Source organism: Triturus cristatus, chromosome 7, assembly GCF_964204655.1.
Source record: "Triturus cristatus chromosome 7, aTriCri1.1, whole genome shotgun sequence".
NCBI classification, from domain to species: Eukaryota; Metazoa; Chordata; class Amphibia; order Caudata; family Salamandridae; genus Triturus; species Triturus cristatus.
The window spans coordinates 421,696,828-421,711,235 of record NC_140590.1 but is presented as its reverse complement, the minus strand read 5'-3'; the positions used below and the strand labels follow the sequence as shown (position 1 = coordinate 421,711,235).

Below are 14,408 nucleotides of genomic sequence, written 5' to 3'. Positions count from 1 at the left end.
GTCATCAACCAAAAGATCACATGTACAACATAATTTGTGGTCTATGCGATACAATGCAACTGTGGCAAGCTATATATAGGGAGCACAGTTTGTATGTTAACCCCTTCCATGCTCATGACGGAACGGTTCCGTCATGAGCCACGGTTGAGCTGTGCTCATGACGGAACCGTTCCGTCATGAGCCCGCCCGCGCTCGAACCCTTCAGCACCGCGGCGGAATTCGCCCAGCGCTGAAGGGGTTAAAGAAGAGAATTCTGGAACACATAAGGGCAGTAAAAAACAAAGACCTAACATACGCCACTGCCAAACACCTACTAAGCTGCCAAGGTGGGAACTGGCGCAACATTAGTTTCTTTGCCATAGATACAATTGAATACAAGGAAAGAATGGGGGACCGAAAAAAGAAATTGAGGCAGTTGGAATCCAAGTATATTATCAGACTGCGGACCAAGAGTCCGAGAGGCATGAACTCTAATGAAGAACTTTATGTCCATCTATAATGGAATTCTAAAGAAGTTGGGGGCATATCAACAAGGGCTTTATCTCTGCTTTTTTGGCTTTAAAAGCCAAAAAAGCAGAGATAAAACTAGCACCCTATCAACAACAGGGTGCTAACACGCAAATTTGCATGTTAGCACCCTTTTACTCTACGCTTCCCCTTGCATCTCTAATGAGATGCAAAGGGGGCGTTCCAGAGTAAAATAATAGGAGAAATGTCGCTAAGCGACATTTCTCCTATTATCAAGAATGTCGCTAACCCTGTTAGAGACAAAAAAAGCAGCGCTAACCGCGGTTAACGCTGCTTTTTTACGTCTGCTAATTTTCAGACTTAGCCATGATATCCTATGGAAGGAGGATATCATGGCTAAGTTTGCCTGTCCCTATCAACAAGGTAACGTGTGATTATCGCTGGGTTTCCAGCGATAATCTCACGTTAGCCTGTTAGCGTGTAGATTTTTATCGCTATTGAGATAAGTGTTGCTAATAGCACGCTATCTCAGCGATAAAAATTCACGCTAGCCGGCGATCATTATCCTCACGCTAAGAGCGCTGAGCGATAATTATCGCCGGTTGTTGTTGATATGCCCCTTGGACTGTGCAAAGGGTTTTGACAATCCCTAAATTTGACCATAATCTGTAAACATGAATTGCAAAGTGAGATCTCTTTTACACATATATATTCATACCAATATGAAGTACTGTGTTAATCAACAATTGGGTACTAAACCAGATACAACAGAAATCCAAATGCAGTGGAGGGAATATCGTTTCGAATGCTTTGATATTGATGCAATTGGGACATTATATATATAATTGTCTGTTATCACTTATAATGAATAACAGTATATTTGATATATTACTTTAATTTTGGAAATAGAACTTTTGCCAATTAATTCGTAAATAATGCATATTGGGTTTCAACCAAACAATTGAACATCACTGATTGCGAAATGCAAGTATCAATGTATGGTATCAATTTATATAATTCTGAAAGTATCTGTCACAAGGTGACTTGTATTGAGTTATATTTAAACTACATGTCCCATAAGTCTTAGGGAAAATGTAATGACAGGAAATGCATAAAGCATAATGCATAAAGCTGATGCAAAAAAGTAGCCCACCTACCGTGAGAAAGGTGTCAGGCCGAAACACGTCGGTGTGACAGACTGGGCTCTGTGGAATAAAATACAAAAAGACAAGTTCCAGAGTGCGGCGTCCTTTGTTATAAAATTGATGTTGGCTATTGGTTTGGCCCTACGCCTGCACCCGCTGTTGAGCGATCCGGTAACGAAACCACATTGAAGAAGAAAATAAATAAATAATATATATATATATATATGTATATGTAAATATATATATATATATAGAGAGAGAGAGGGAGAGAGAGATATAGATATATCCAAGCACCAAGTACCCAACGTACAAGGAGCACTCGAGCGGCAAATATGCTCCTAAAGAGCCTTTATGGTATACAGTCCACCAGTACAACGATAACTTTAAGCAGTTCAATGTGTCATGGATGCAATACGTGTTTCGAAGTGTCTCCACTTCTCTTCAGAGGTTTTGGCAATTGAAGGTGCATAGGACACTGCCCTCCTCATTTAAATGCTCCAATGCATGCCCTGAATGGGACTCTCTGCCGCGACTAGCAGAGCATTATGGGCTTGTGTCTTTTATCTCCCAAGGGAGCACGCAATGTTGCTGCTGTAACATTAATAAATGCCCCCACATGGGACTCGGTGTGCCAGTGGACATGCTAAATCCGTTGCTGCCCCACGAACTTAGCCTGCTCGATAACAGACCACGTGTCCCCGCATCCCGGGGTGGTGCTCCTTCGCGGCAGAGTGTGCCGCGTATTTATCCAAGCTCCTGTGGTGCAAACAATAAAGTCACATTAGAACCACAGTGGGGTGATGTTCAATCTTTAAAAACAATCATGCTGCATTTACTCCCCTTCGTGAAGAAGACTACCTCCCTTTATGGTGATGTCAAGTTGGCCTTACCTCGGGAACGCTGCGCTCGCATCGGGGCTTCTTCCGCGACCGGAGCTGGCCGCTTTAATCCAAACAAACAAGAGTTGCATCACAGGACAGACTCACTTGAAGTTATTGTGTGCAACTACGAAGACCAGAAGGCCTGAGAAGTGGCCACGCCCACTGGGGCGGTCTGAGTGAATATAATGCAGCTCCACTTGACCAGTCCTGTGGTACAGAATTTGCCGTTGCCATTGAAGAAGGGTCAAGAGACTTGAAACGCATCTGGCAGTGAATGGCAGGAATATTCTGATGACGTCTTTTCACATCTGTGTGCAGCCTTCGTGATTAAATAAATAAGGAATCAAACCTACCTGGTGTGGCTCTTCCATAAGGGGCAACTCTTGTTTGTTTGGATATATATATATATATATATATATATATATATATATATATATATATATATATATAAGTTTGGAGACAGGTCTGCTCTTCCCGCTCTCTGCCGTTTGGACTTTATTCTCTGTAACAGCAGAGGCTGTATCTTAGCTACGATCGCAGATGATAAGGTTGGATTGTTTACACACCCTGATGTTTCCTGGATGGATGAGTCATCACACCTTTGGGGAAGCTTTAATCTTTTACTACCACTATGGTCCTTGCTTTCCTTGTTGTTTCTATGGTTTGCATGCCATAGTGTCAGATCTGGTGGGGTGAGTGGGCCGCGATTGGAGGCAAGGATGGCTGCGGATAAGTTCGGTGGAGGGCAGCTTGGAGCTGGGAGGGTATCTTGAGAAATATATGTGTCCAACAATTTTTAAATTATGGCTTTCACCTCCTTGACCTGGAACGTTCGGAGCTTAAACTTCCCTAACAAGAGGCAACACCTTCGGAAGCATCTTGGGGATCATCCTTTGACCTGGTTGCATTACAGGAGAAGCACCTAAGTAGGGCTTAAAACACAAGTGATAACCCCTTATTTAAAAATCTTTCGTCACAACCAAACATAATGGAGTGGCCTTACTGTTTTGATCCTCTGCCCACTTTCAGGTCCAGCACACCAAAGCCAATAGAGAGGGAAGGTTCCTGATGGTAAAGGCATCCCTAAGAGGCCGGGCATGCATTGCAGCTATGATTTATGTCCGCAATGCCTGACAATCTGAATTTCTCCTTTTGGTGCTTTCCATTTTGGATGGGTTTCCTATAGGAGACATAATACTCTTGGAAGACTTTAATCAGATATGGGACCCTGGGCTAGGTTCGACCCACTCACACAGGTCTCTTGTTGTGATCTTTATGAACAATATCTAAATCAGCGTTCCACCACTTAGTGCTGCTTGATATATGGAGGGCATTGAACACCACTGCACATGATTATACATTTTTCTTGCATTCCCATAGGACAACAAATATGCCACACAGTCCAAAAGGCGAAGATACACCCAATTGTCATGTTCGGCCATGCTTCTTTAGAAAAGATCTTCGAATGGCCCTCCCCAAAGCCAGGCTATTGTAGATGGTATTTTCCCAAAGTACGTAGCCGAGCCTGGCTCTTCCGGGATGTACGATCTAGGAATTTTTTCAAATGAACGATCCCAAAGAGACCTCATATCTGACTGCATAGGATGCATTAAACCGAGATGGTGAATACATAATGTCCTTCTCTTCTTCTACAGAGGAAGGTAGAGGAATTAAAAGGGGAACTACATGCAATCTTTACTAACAGGGTGGAGAAAACCCTTCTGCACCTCAAAGCATTCAGCAATAAGCATGGGAACAATACTGGCTCCCTACTGGTGAAACAATTACGGGTTAGACAAGAGGAACTGTATGCTAGGCAGATCAGGGATGATACAGGACTAGGGGTGGGCGGAATTTGCGGAAGTGACTTTCGCAAAATATCGTGAAAATGTTAAAAATCTCCGCAAACAAGCGGAAATATCGCGAAGATGCAGAAGTTTTTTTCCTGCCTGTTCGGGGTATTTTCTGCGTGGTCGCGGCTCGCCAACTTACCCATGCGGTTGCTCGCGGGCGCGGCCATCTTGTTTTCACTCTTCTCGCGGTGCATGATCGCGAGAAGAAAGACGTGATCGCGCGACCAATGACATTACTGCGGGCGCGAGCGGTCGCGAGACAGCGCAAATGGCTACCAGAAATCCAACATCTCGTGGAGAACCCGACCTGATGGGGAAAACTTGTCGGCGAACGCGGGGATTCAGGTAAGGCGATCGCGCGCGCGCGAGAATGTATTATTTTACAGCGCGAGCAAGAAACAAATTATCGCTAAGCTGCGGAATGCGGAAATTTTGACATTTTCGTGCTCTCCGCGGAACGCGAAAATGTCAAATTATTGCAATTTCCGCGAGCGGAACGGAAATTTAGCCCAGGCCTATACAGGACACAGTCATCACAGTGAGGAGGGGAAGGCCTGTATATTCCGATATTGATATTACTATAGTAGACTGTATTCCACTGACTAACTAGATCCAAGCGCACAGCTCCAATACTGGAGTCACTGAACCTACCTTGGGTCCCCCCTGACACTACTGAAACACTTAATCACCCCATTGACAGAGAAGAAGTGCAAAAGGCATTAGACTCTCTGAACCACCAGAAGGCCCCCGGACAAGATGGTCTTAATGGGCAGTTCTTTAAAAATGTTAGCGCAGACCTAGTTCCGTACTTAACAGACCTCTTCAACTTCATAGCCTCCGCCCAGGAAGTGTCCTTCATAGCCTCCGCCCAGGAAGTGTCCCCCTCAGTTAGTGAAGCACAGATTACGATCATCCCCAAAGTAGGGAAAAATCCCCAACTTTGCTCCTCATATAGGCCTATAGTGCTACTTAACTTAGAGACAAACATTTACTCTAAGATTCTAGCCCAGAACTGGAAGAGATATTACCCGACCTGATCCACCCTGACCAATCAGCGTTCATTAAGGGACGCTAAACCCATGACAATTTATGCCGGGTTATCCACCTCATAGAAAAGAGACATGGGAAAGCAATCATGTTAGTCTTTTGGCACTAGAAGGAGAGAAGGCCTTTGACAGCTTATACTGGTATTTTTGAATGCATACAGTACCCTTGTTAGACTTCAGGGACCACTTTCTGAGGATGGTACAGGCTAATTACCAAAGACCCAGATCTCAGGTGCCAGGTAATGGTACGATCTCTGATCCCTTTGACTTGACAAGGGGGACTAGGCAGGGTTGCCCTCTATCCCAAATGCGTTTTGCGCTCTGTATAGAACCCCTGGCAGTGAGGATATAAGCCAATCGTGAGATCTGAGTAATCCAATTTGAGCCAGAGGAACACAAAATATCTTTATTCATGGACGATGTCTTCTTACCCATAACCTCTCCATGCACCTCTCTACTGACCTTACAATTAGAGCTTCATAAACAGATGGTAGGCTTTAAGGACAATCTTTCAAAATCTTTTTTTCTCAACCAGTCTACCTCCCAGACTGAACTGGATGACATAATAGACTCCTCACCGTTCCAAAAGGCCAAAAATGTGATAACTTACCTAGATATTAAGATTATGCCAGATCAAAGCTAATTTTCTTCCTCTACTACGATACCCTAAACTAGATCTCAAAAAGTGGATAATGGTCTACCTTTCCTGGATGGGCCGTAAAAATGTGATTAAAATGACAGTACTTCCCCGTGTCTTTTACCTGTTTCAGGGTCTTCCCATCGAAGTAAGTACGGAATTTTTATCTTAATTGCTTTCACTGATCACGAGGTTCATATGGCAGGGGCACAGAGCTAGACTCTCTTACCATCTATTAACGAATATAGCATGTTACAATGCATGCTTTTAGTTCGCATTCTACTACAACGCGGTCTTTACAACGACTGCGTTGTTAGAACGCAATACCTTTACATCGGAAGACATTAGATCGACTTGCTATAGGGGGCACGATGGACTTAGGAATAGTATAATTTACTATTTCAACTCCAGTGTGCGCAACAGTAGGGAAGGTGTTGGAATAGTAAATTATAGTATTCCTTAGGTTACAGCGCCCCCTACAGCAAGTCGATCTATTGTCTTGCTGTGTAAAGGTATCGCATTCCAACAACGCGGTTGTTGTAACAACTGTGTTGTAAGTGTAACGCGATGTAATGACAGCGTTGTAAACACTGATTCCCTCTACTAACATGCTCCTAGGGCCTCACGGTGAGGCCCTGCGCCTCGGATAAGCTTTGGCTCCATATGGACAAAGCTGTGGTGGGTCGCACGATATGGGTCCTTCTATGGAAACCCGATGAGACCAACCAAGAAATGCTCCTACAGCCACTATAATTAAAGTCTGAGATACGGTCCTTAAATCTCACATACTAACAACGTTCCCATCCCGGTGTCCGCCTAGCCACCATAATCCTGTATTTCTTCCCACATTCTCTGCTGGCAGGTTTCACAGGTGGCAGGAAGGGGGCTGCTTAACTATCTCTGACCTGTTCCATGGGTATGATGTCCTGATCTTTGAAAGTTGCTGTCGCAATTTCCATTTGCCACTATCCGAGATATTTCATAATATTAAATTGAAACACTGGGTACTTCAGCCGCAGATGAGACTGCCTGCTACCAGGGACCTCCTTCCTGTTGTACAATTTGTTCGAACTGTTGGGGCATCCGGAGGTTGTATAACCTTCTTGTACCACTGTTGTACTCTGGCAGTCTCCTGCCTGCCCCCGACATGTATCCTTAAGGAAATCCATGCTGGATATCACCATACAAGAGAAACATTGAGCAACATATTATAGAGATATCACTAGGTATGATCGCTCTATGACCCTGAGGGAAAAGCATTGTAATATTTTAAATGATTGGTACCTCTATCCCTAGAAACTCCATACAATAGTCCCTGCTACCACCGATAGATGCTGGAGAGGCTGTGTGTTTTTTGGAAGTTTTCGGCACATCTAATGGGATTGCCCCTACATTCGACCTTTTCGGAAGGAGATTCTCTTGCGGATTAGGGGAATCTTGGGCTATCTGACTTCTGAGAGCCCGGAACACGTGCTGCTAGGCCTATGAGACCCAGCTCAGAAATGACAAACAATGAGTGATTGCTCCATTATGTGGCTCTGTCTGGGAGCCACCAAGACGGCCCTGGCCGCAGCCTGGAAGAAGCCGGAGCCCCCTACATTCTTCAATGGTATGGTAGGCTGTGGCAGCCCATAGCAGTCAACGTATGACAGCTATTGTAGCCGATGCACGGAAGAGCTTTTTCTATATGTGGGGGCGCTTAGTAGGACATCTCTGGGTGGGACTTCCATGATACTTCTGTCAGCCCAGACTGCGAGCACTGTACCTTTTCTAGACTTAGCCAGACCTTGCTCGCCTTCTCCTCCCTGTAATCCAGCAGTGTCCTCTGTGGTTGTAACCCTTCTTGCATAAATCCATCTTGTGCCCCCGACTTCTCTCCCCCTGACAGGAATAAGGCATTCTCCATTGGTAGCTGTTAACTCTGGACATACAGGTTCTCTTGTAATGGTTTTATCAATTTCGTATGATCATGCCTTTTATGTATTTTCCTATCAAGGGTACTGGTCATCATGTGACTGGAAAGGTGCCGATTTGTAACGTGTTCAGTTGCCTTTATATTCCTGCCAATCTGTGCTGGGTTTTCTATATTGAGAATGCTGGAACTTTCTGTAGCCTACAAATGTAATTGACCTAACATATAGATTGGTGTCCTACGAGGCTCTGTTACTTTTGAAAAATTTAAATCATTCTTTTTTTCACAAAAGAGCATGAGTGCTATGAGCTAATATCTGCTAATATGTTATGTTTCAGCAAAGATTTTTAGGCAGGTTTGGGTTCCACTGTTGACAGGGAGATTATCATTATCACTGTGTCTTATATAGCTTTCTCCTTACAGCCCTCCCTGTACCTCTGCCTCTGCCAAAAGTGGTAAAATTGCTTCTGAAAATCGTGAAATGTCTGGTGACCTATGAATGGGGGACGACCAATAACTTTGCAAATAAAATGAGTAAGTAAAATATGAGTCACTTCAAATGTTTACTTTTTTGTATTTTGTCTTTAACATTTCGCTATCATTCTAAGCATTGGTAGGCACACCTCCACATTCCCCACAGAAATGTGTTTCTCCTATCCCTCCAAGAATAAAACAGAAGTTCAACAGCCCTTTGCTAATTCAGGTCTTGTACCTTTCACGTGATGTGGGTTGCCAAAGTATTTGTTAAAAACTGTGGGCCGTACGCTAGATGACGCAAAGGCAATGCGGGCCCTTAAGTGAGATTTACTGTGCCACTCAGAGCAAGGTAGCATAAGTCTTCCCTTGAAAAGTGTTCCTTGGGTGGAGCTCCATATACATTTTTTGGTGCATTCCCAAATTAACTAAGACAAGTAAACCTGGGAATGTGTCAAAATGGTGCGCCTTCCCATGGGAGGAGAAATGAGGAAAATATGTTTATTTCTCCTCGTTTTTACCTCTTTCTAAGTGTGCTGCATTTTGCAGCACACATTGAAAGGGGAAAAAGCATCAGATGATTGTTTTTGTGCAGGAAGGTGTCCATTCTTGCACAAAAGCAATCCTGCCTGTAATGTGCCCTGCACCATGGTGCAAGGGTGTCTGCATTGGCTCTACGCTGCACTCAGTGTGCCAGTGCAGATAGAGAAAAGGAATGAGCCATAACTTAGTGTATATGGCTCATTCCTTCTATTTCTATTTGAAACAGCACAGCACAGCAAGTTGTCCTGGTGTGTTGTGCTACATCAGCTGTTAGTAAATCTTCCCCTTTATGCTTTGCACGCTTAAGATGCCATTTATTATGAGGTCTAACTGCGTTTCAGTACTACTGCAAATTGAAAACTTCTATTAGCAAGCAGTAATGTGATAACTATATATTTGCAAGTAATACTCTTAATATCCCACATATACCCTCATTTCCTAAGCTATTTCATGGTCGGTAAGGCTCTGATTCATAAAGTTGAAACCTTTCTGACCTCAAAAAGACATTTTGGAATTCACCAAACCAAATTTGCTATTTAGTAAAATGTTACAGAATCTTCCAGAATCGCAATTTTGGTTTGGGTATAGATACCAAATTAGTATTTGGAAGGGGCATGTTCCAAATGCTGATTCCTTAGGGATGTATTGATGTTTTGCAACTGAAATCAGGTTACAAAACATTAATATTGAGGAGGTGGTAAGCCATTCACAAATGGGAAGGGATCCCCAAGGGATCCATTCCTCTTTGTAAATGTTCACAACATGTGTTTAGGAGCTGACAGTGGTCCATAAGATTACTGCCTGCCCCGAAAAAAAGTTTGAGTAAGTTTTCATTTTTTTATTAATACATCCTCTTTTTTCATCAGTGCTGGTAGGCCCCTCCTGCCACCATTGTCTCAAATTAAGCACCTCTCTTGCTCAATGAGACACTTTTAGGATGGTGGATGAACAATGTGGGTACATGGCAGCAACACCTTGTAGAGCAGTGCTCCCAACATGTGGCAAAAGCCATAGTCTCAATGTCTATATTTATTGCCACCCTCCCTGAGTCAACATTTTAAATTCATCAACCAACCGGTCGTCCTACTCCATCCTCTTTGAGAATACAGTCTCATAATCTCATCCCTTTTAGTCGTAAATAGTGATTGCCCTGGAGCAGCAGTTGCTGCCATTTTCCCCTAACTACCAGACCCAAATTCACAAAGCCCTTGCATTGTCATTGCGTCAAACAAGGCAGCCCAAGGAAACTCAAGCATTTCTGTGAGATTTACTAAGTAACACAAAGCAGCTTGCGTGGCTCTGCGTCGCTTGACAAATCTGCAGTAACACAAGATAGCGTAAGTCACAGCCTTGTGTTTCTATGCCCTGAGAAGGTGTTTTTCTTCAGTGGGGCGTAAGTGTTCCTATGCATCCACCCATGTTTTTTGGCACATTCCTATATTTACTAACAGTCGTAAACCTGGGGATACATCAAAATCCTACAGTTTCCAGGTGAGGTGTAACGAGGAAAATATTTCTCATAATTTTTTCCTCTTTCGACACATGCATAGAAAGAGGAACATGCCTCAGAGGATTGTGTTTGTGCAGGAAACCGTCCCTTCCAGCACAAAAACAATTCTGCCAACAATTAGTGAAGTCACCCTTGTACCATGACACCAGAGTACCTGTATTAGCACTAGGCTACACTCAGTGAGCCAGCACTGAGAGCGAAGAGGAATGTGTCATATCTTAGTAGATATGGGACACTCCTGCTCTCGCGATGTCACGCAGCCTGTCATCATAAAAGAGAAGTCAATCATATGCTAGCCCAGAAGGCTGTATTATGTGCAATACCTAATCTGTTATATGCCACTATTTATGCAAAACCAATTGCATGCTTGTGAGGTGTTAGCTTCGTATTGCCATATCTAAGTTGGTAGTTGGATTCCATGATAGCATGCCATTTTCCTGAGGTATCTACTGCTAATATTGGGCCTGAGTTAGATGTTGGTGGGCGGGTTACTCCATCACAATGGTGACAGATGTCTCATCTGCTGAATATAAATCCCAATGACTCCTATGGGTTTTAGATTTCGGTGAATGAAATATCCATCATCGTAGTGACGGAGGTACCCATCCACCGAGATCTAAACCAGGCCCTTAGTTTGTGACTGGCAGCACCTAGTTCTTCCAAAGCGAATACAGCATGTTCTTCCTACTGGCTTAGCATTCCTGAAGTAGTACTTCTTAAGTTAGTTAGGACAGCTTCAATTCACCTTTTCCCTTTTAAAAAAGAATGTCTTTATTATATACTAAGCCATGCTGAAATCAGCACCAGTGGAAGTATTTCAATTTCTTGTTATACATATGTATTAGCCTCCCTTGCCCCATTATTCAGCACAATTGTCCTAATTTGTTTTTTTAAAATTCTTTCCAGCTGTAAATGTTCAAAAGTTTTTAAAATGCTGCACAGTTATTGTAACCCCTAAGCAGGACATTTTACAATAGGTAACTGTTCAATTTTAGCTGTTGAAAGTTTTTATTTCAGGCATTGAAGAAGGTGTTAATTTTTCCGAGATAGTGTTAATGTCTCCTGTTGATAAATAGGTGGGAAGCTTTAAGTGACAGCAGGAAACAAAAACCTAATGTATTAAAATGTAATTCCATTGCAATGAACATCCATGCTTATATTAGACATACTGTTTAGACACTTTTCTCAACCCAGTAGTTAATTTAAAACGGAAGTTTATGAGAATACGATAAATGGTGAGTCAAAAAATACCCCATAATACGACTTGTTGAAAATAAGGCCATACTTTAGAGAGAATACTGTCCTATAATGTAGGAAGGAGCAAGTAGGTTTGATTCAGTTTTGCACTGGTCAGTAAGAGCAAATATTATTTTTCAGTCTCACCTATATTCACCCCAAGCAGTCCTCCCTGGCCATACCTGGGCCATCACTTTTATTTTTTACAAACCTGGACACCAGATGGAGTGATCTTTCTGTATTAGTGGGCCGTGTTGCGTTAGTGGTTAGTTTATAGGTCTTGCATGTTGCAGTATCAGTTCTGGTGACTTTATAGGTGATGGAGCTACTGTAATTACTTCTGCATTGGGCTGATGTATTAGATTTTCTTTAAGTGCTTGATGAGTCATGCTGCAGCATGTAGTATGCCTTTGAAGGGTGTCATATTGGTGTATGGTAGGCCGTTAAGCAGAGAGATGCCTTGATCTAGGTGTGAGAGGTCCAGGACTTGCACTTCATTTTCAAACTCAGGGGGATATAGACTAGGAAGTGGCGGAGCGTGTCGTTAGCCTCCTTGGATTAATGACACGCCATTTCTGAAATGCAAGGCTAGCCCATATTTTCAAGAATGTGCTGCAGCCTTGCGTTTACCCCTGCGATGGCACTAATTTTAGCAACTTAACGCCAACGCAGGCACCCTTGCACCAGAGTGCAAGTGTGTCTGCGCGCAGGGGAGGATTGTTTATGTGTAGAAAGGTGTCCCTTCCTGCACATAAACAATCCTAAAATGCAATTTTGTCACTTTCATGTGACAAAATTGCATTGTTTTAAAAGGTTTGTTTATGTACAGGAAGGGACACCTTCCTGAACATAAACAAACCATTGCATTTTGCTTTTTCCATGTGTGCTGCACAATACTCCAAGAGGTCAGGGCTGGCAAGCCCCCTTGTTCTTTCTTTCTCCTAATTTTGTTCCAGGCGATTCTTGATCTTTTAGAGGACCAGATAAAACTCGACAGCTCTCCTTGGATTTTCTTTATAGTGTCCCTTTTAAACTCCAAAAATAAAAGTGAACTTCGGCAGGACTGACATTTTAACAATATTTGATTTACTCAGGATCGTTAATGGGAGAGCACTCCATACTTTCAGCAGCTTTTTCACCTCTACTTCAATTCTATGAATGTTAATGTGGGATATTTTATCCAGGTCTTTAACTAGATCGATACCCAAGTATCTAATTTTATCCTTACAATAAGGACTCGAGAAGGGCTCGTTCCATGTCATGATTTCAGTTTTGGCCTGGTTTATCTGATATCCCGAAATTTTTCCAAAATTGAGTAGGGTCTCTTCTAATGCTACTAGGGCTTCTTTTAAGTCTGACATAAAAATCATAAGATCGTCAGCATAAAGAGCCACTTTTTTGATCCAACTTTGATAACAAAACGGAGGAATTAAAGGATGTATCCTGAGACTTTCTGCCACCTGCACCATGTAGAAGTCAAAAAGCAACGGAGAGAGAGGACACCCCTGGCGAGTGCCTCTCTTTATATGGATGTTCTCAGTGAGTTTGCCGTTTATTAATATTTTTGCTTTTGGAGAATCATAAATATTAGTTATCATATTCAGAATATTATCTCCTAGATTAAACTTCTTTAATACTTCAATTAAATATGTCCAGTTCACTCTATCAAACGCTTTAGCTGCGTCGATGGTGATTATTGTTAGAGGTAACCTTTCACTAATGGCAATATCTATTGTTCCAATCAGTTCCTGCGTCAAGTCCTGTAAATGTCTTCCTGCCAAGAAGCCCTTTTGATCAGAGTTTATCAGCATCCCTGCAATTCTTCCTAGTCTTTTTGCCATGATTTGAGTGAAGATCTTATAATCACAGTTCAAAATAGATATAGGGTGGTAAGACTCACACTTTTTAGGGTTTTTCCCTGGTTTTAACAGGATGGAAATCGTTGCATCTTTCCATGACTCTGGAATTTTACTCTTATGCAGAAAGATTTTATTAAAGAGTGTCGTTAGGGGGGGACTAAAATGTTTTTTAATTTTATGTAGAACTCATTTGGGAGGGCATCAGGACCTGCCGCCTTGACTCTTTTTAGATTTTTTATAACACCTTCTACCTCATGCATTGATATTTCTGCATTTAGCTTTTCCTTCTCTTCCAACGAGAGACTAGGGGTGTTTTGGGCATCTAAAAAACTCTTTATTTCCCTGATGGTAGAGTTAGAATCTTCCATATAGAGGTCTGTAATAAAGGCGGTAAACTCCTGTTTTATTACAGCCTCCTCTGAACCATTCTGGGATATATTACTTGGGTCTATACTGTCAATTTTATTTCTCACTCGGTCTGTTTTGGTTTTCCAGGCTAGCATTTTTCCACAGCCTTCCCCGTATTCATAATGGGCCAATTTGCTACACTCCCATTTCTTTCTGATTCGATCTTCCAGTAGGTCAGCTAACATTTCTTTATGCTTTGATCTTTCAGACTCTAAATCCTGGGACGAGGGAGAACGTCTATCTGCAAATATCTGCTGGTCAAGTGCTTTAATATTACCCTCCAGCTTCTGGATCTCATTCTTAAGCCCCCTGGATTTGAATATAGCTAAGCTGAAGACCTTCCCCCTTATCACCGCCTTATATGCATCCCATATGATTTGGGGAGAGGCACCCTCACTGTTATTCTCAAAATACATGTCTGTCTCTTGAATAAGTT

General features: G+C 42.6%; 1 protein-coding gene across 1 annotated transcript in view; it reads left to right on the top strand.

Annotated features, from left to right (window-relative positions):
* LOC146809852 (cytosolic phospholipase A2 gamma-like) overlaps window positions 1-14,408 on the top strand; it is a 680,097-nt gene that overhangs the window by 605,307 nt on the left and 60,382 nt on the right. Inside the window, exon 13 of the mRNA XM_085616716.1 lies at window positions 8,366-8,476. Coding sequence (XP_085472842.1) covers window positions 8,366-8,476 — 111 coding nt within the window. The remainder of the gene's footprint in view (window positions 1-8,365; window positions 8,477-14,408) is intronic.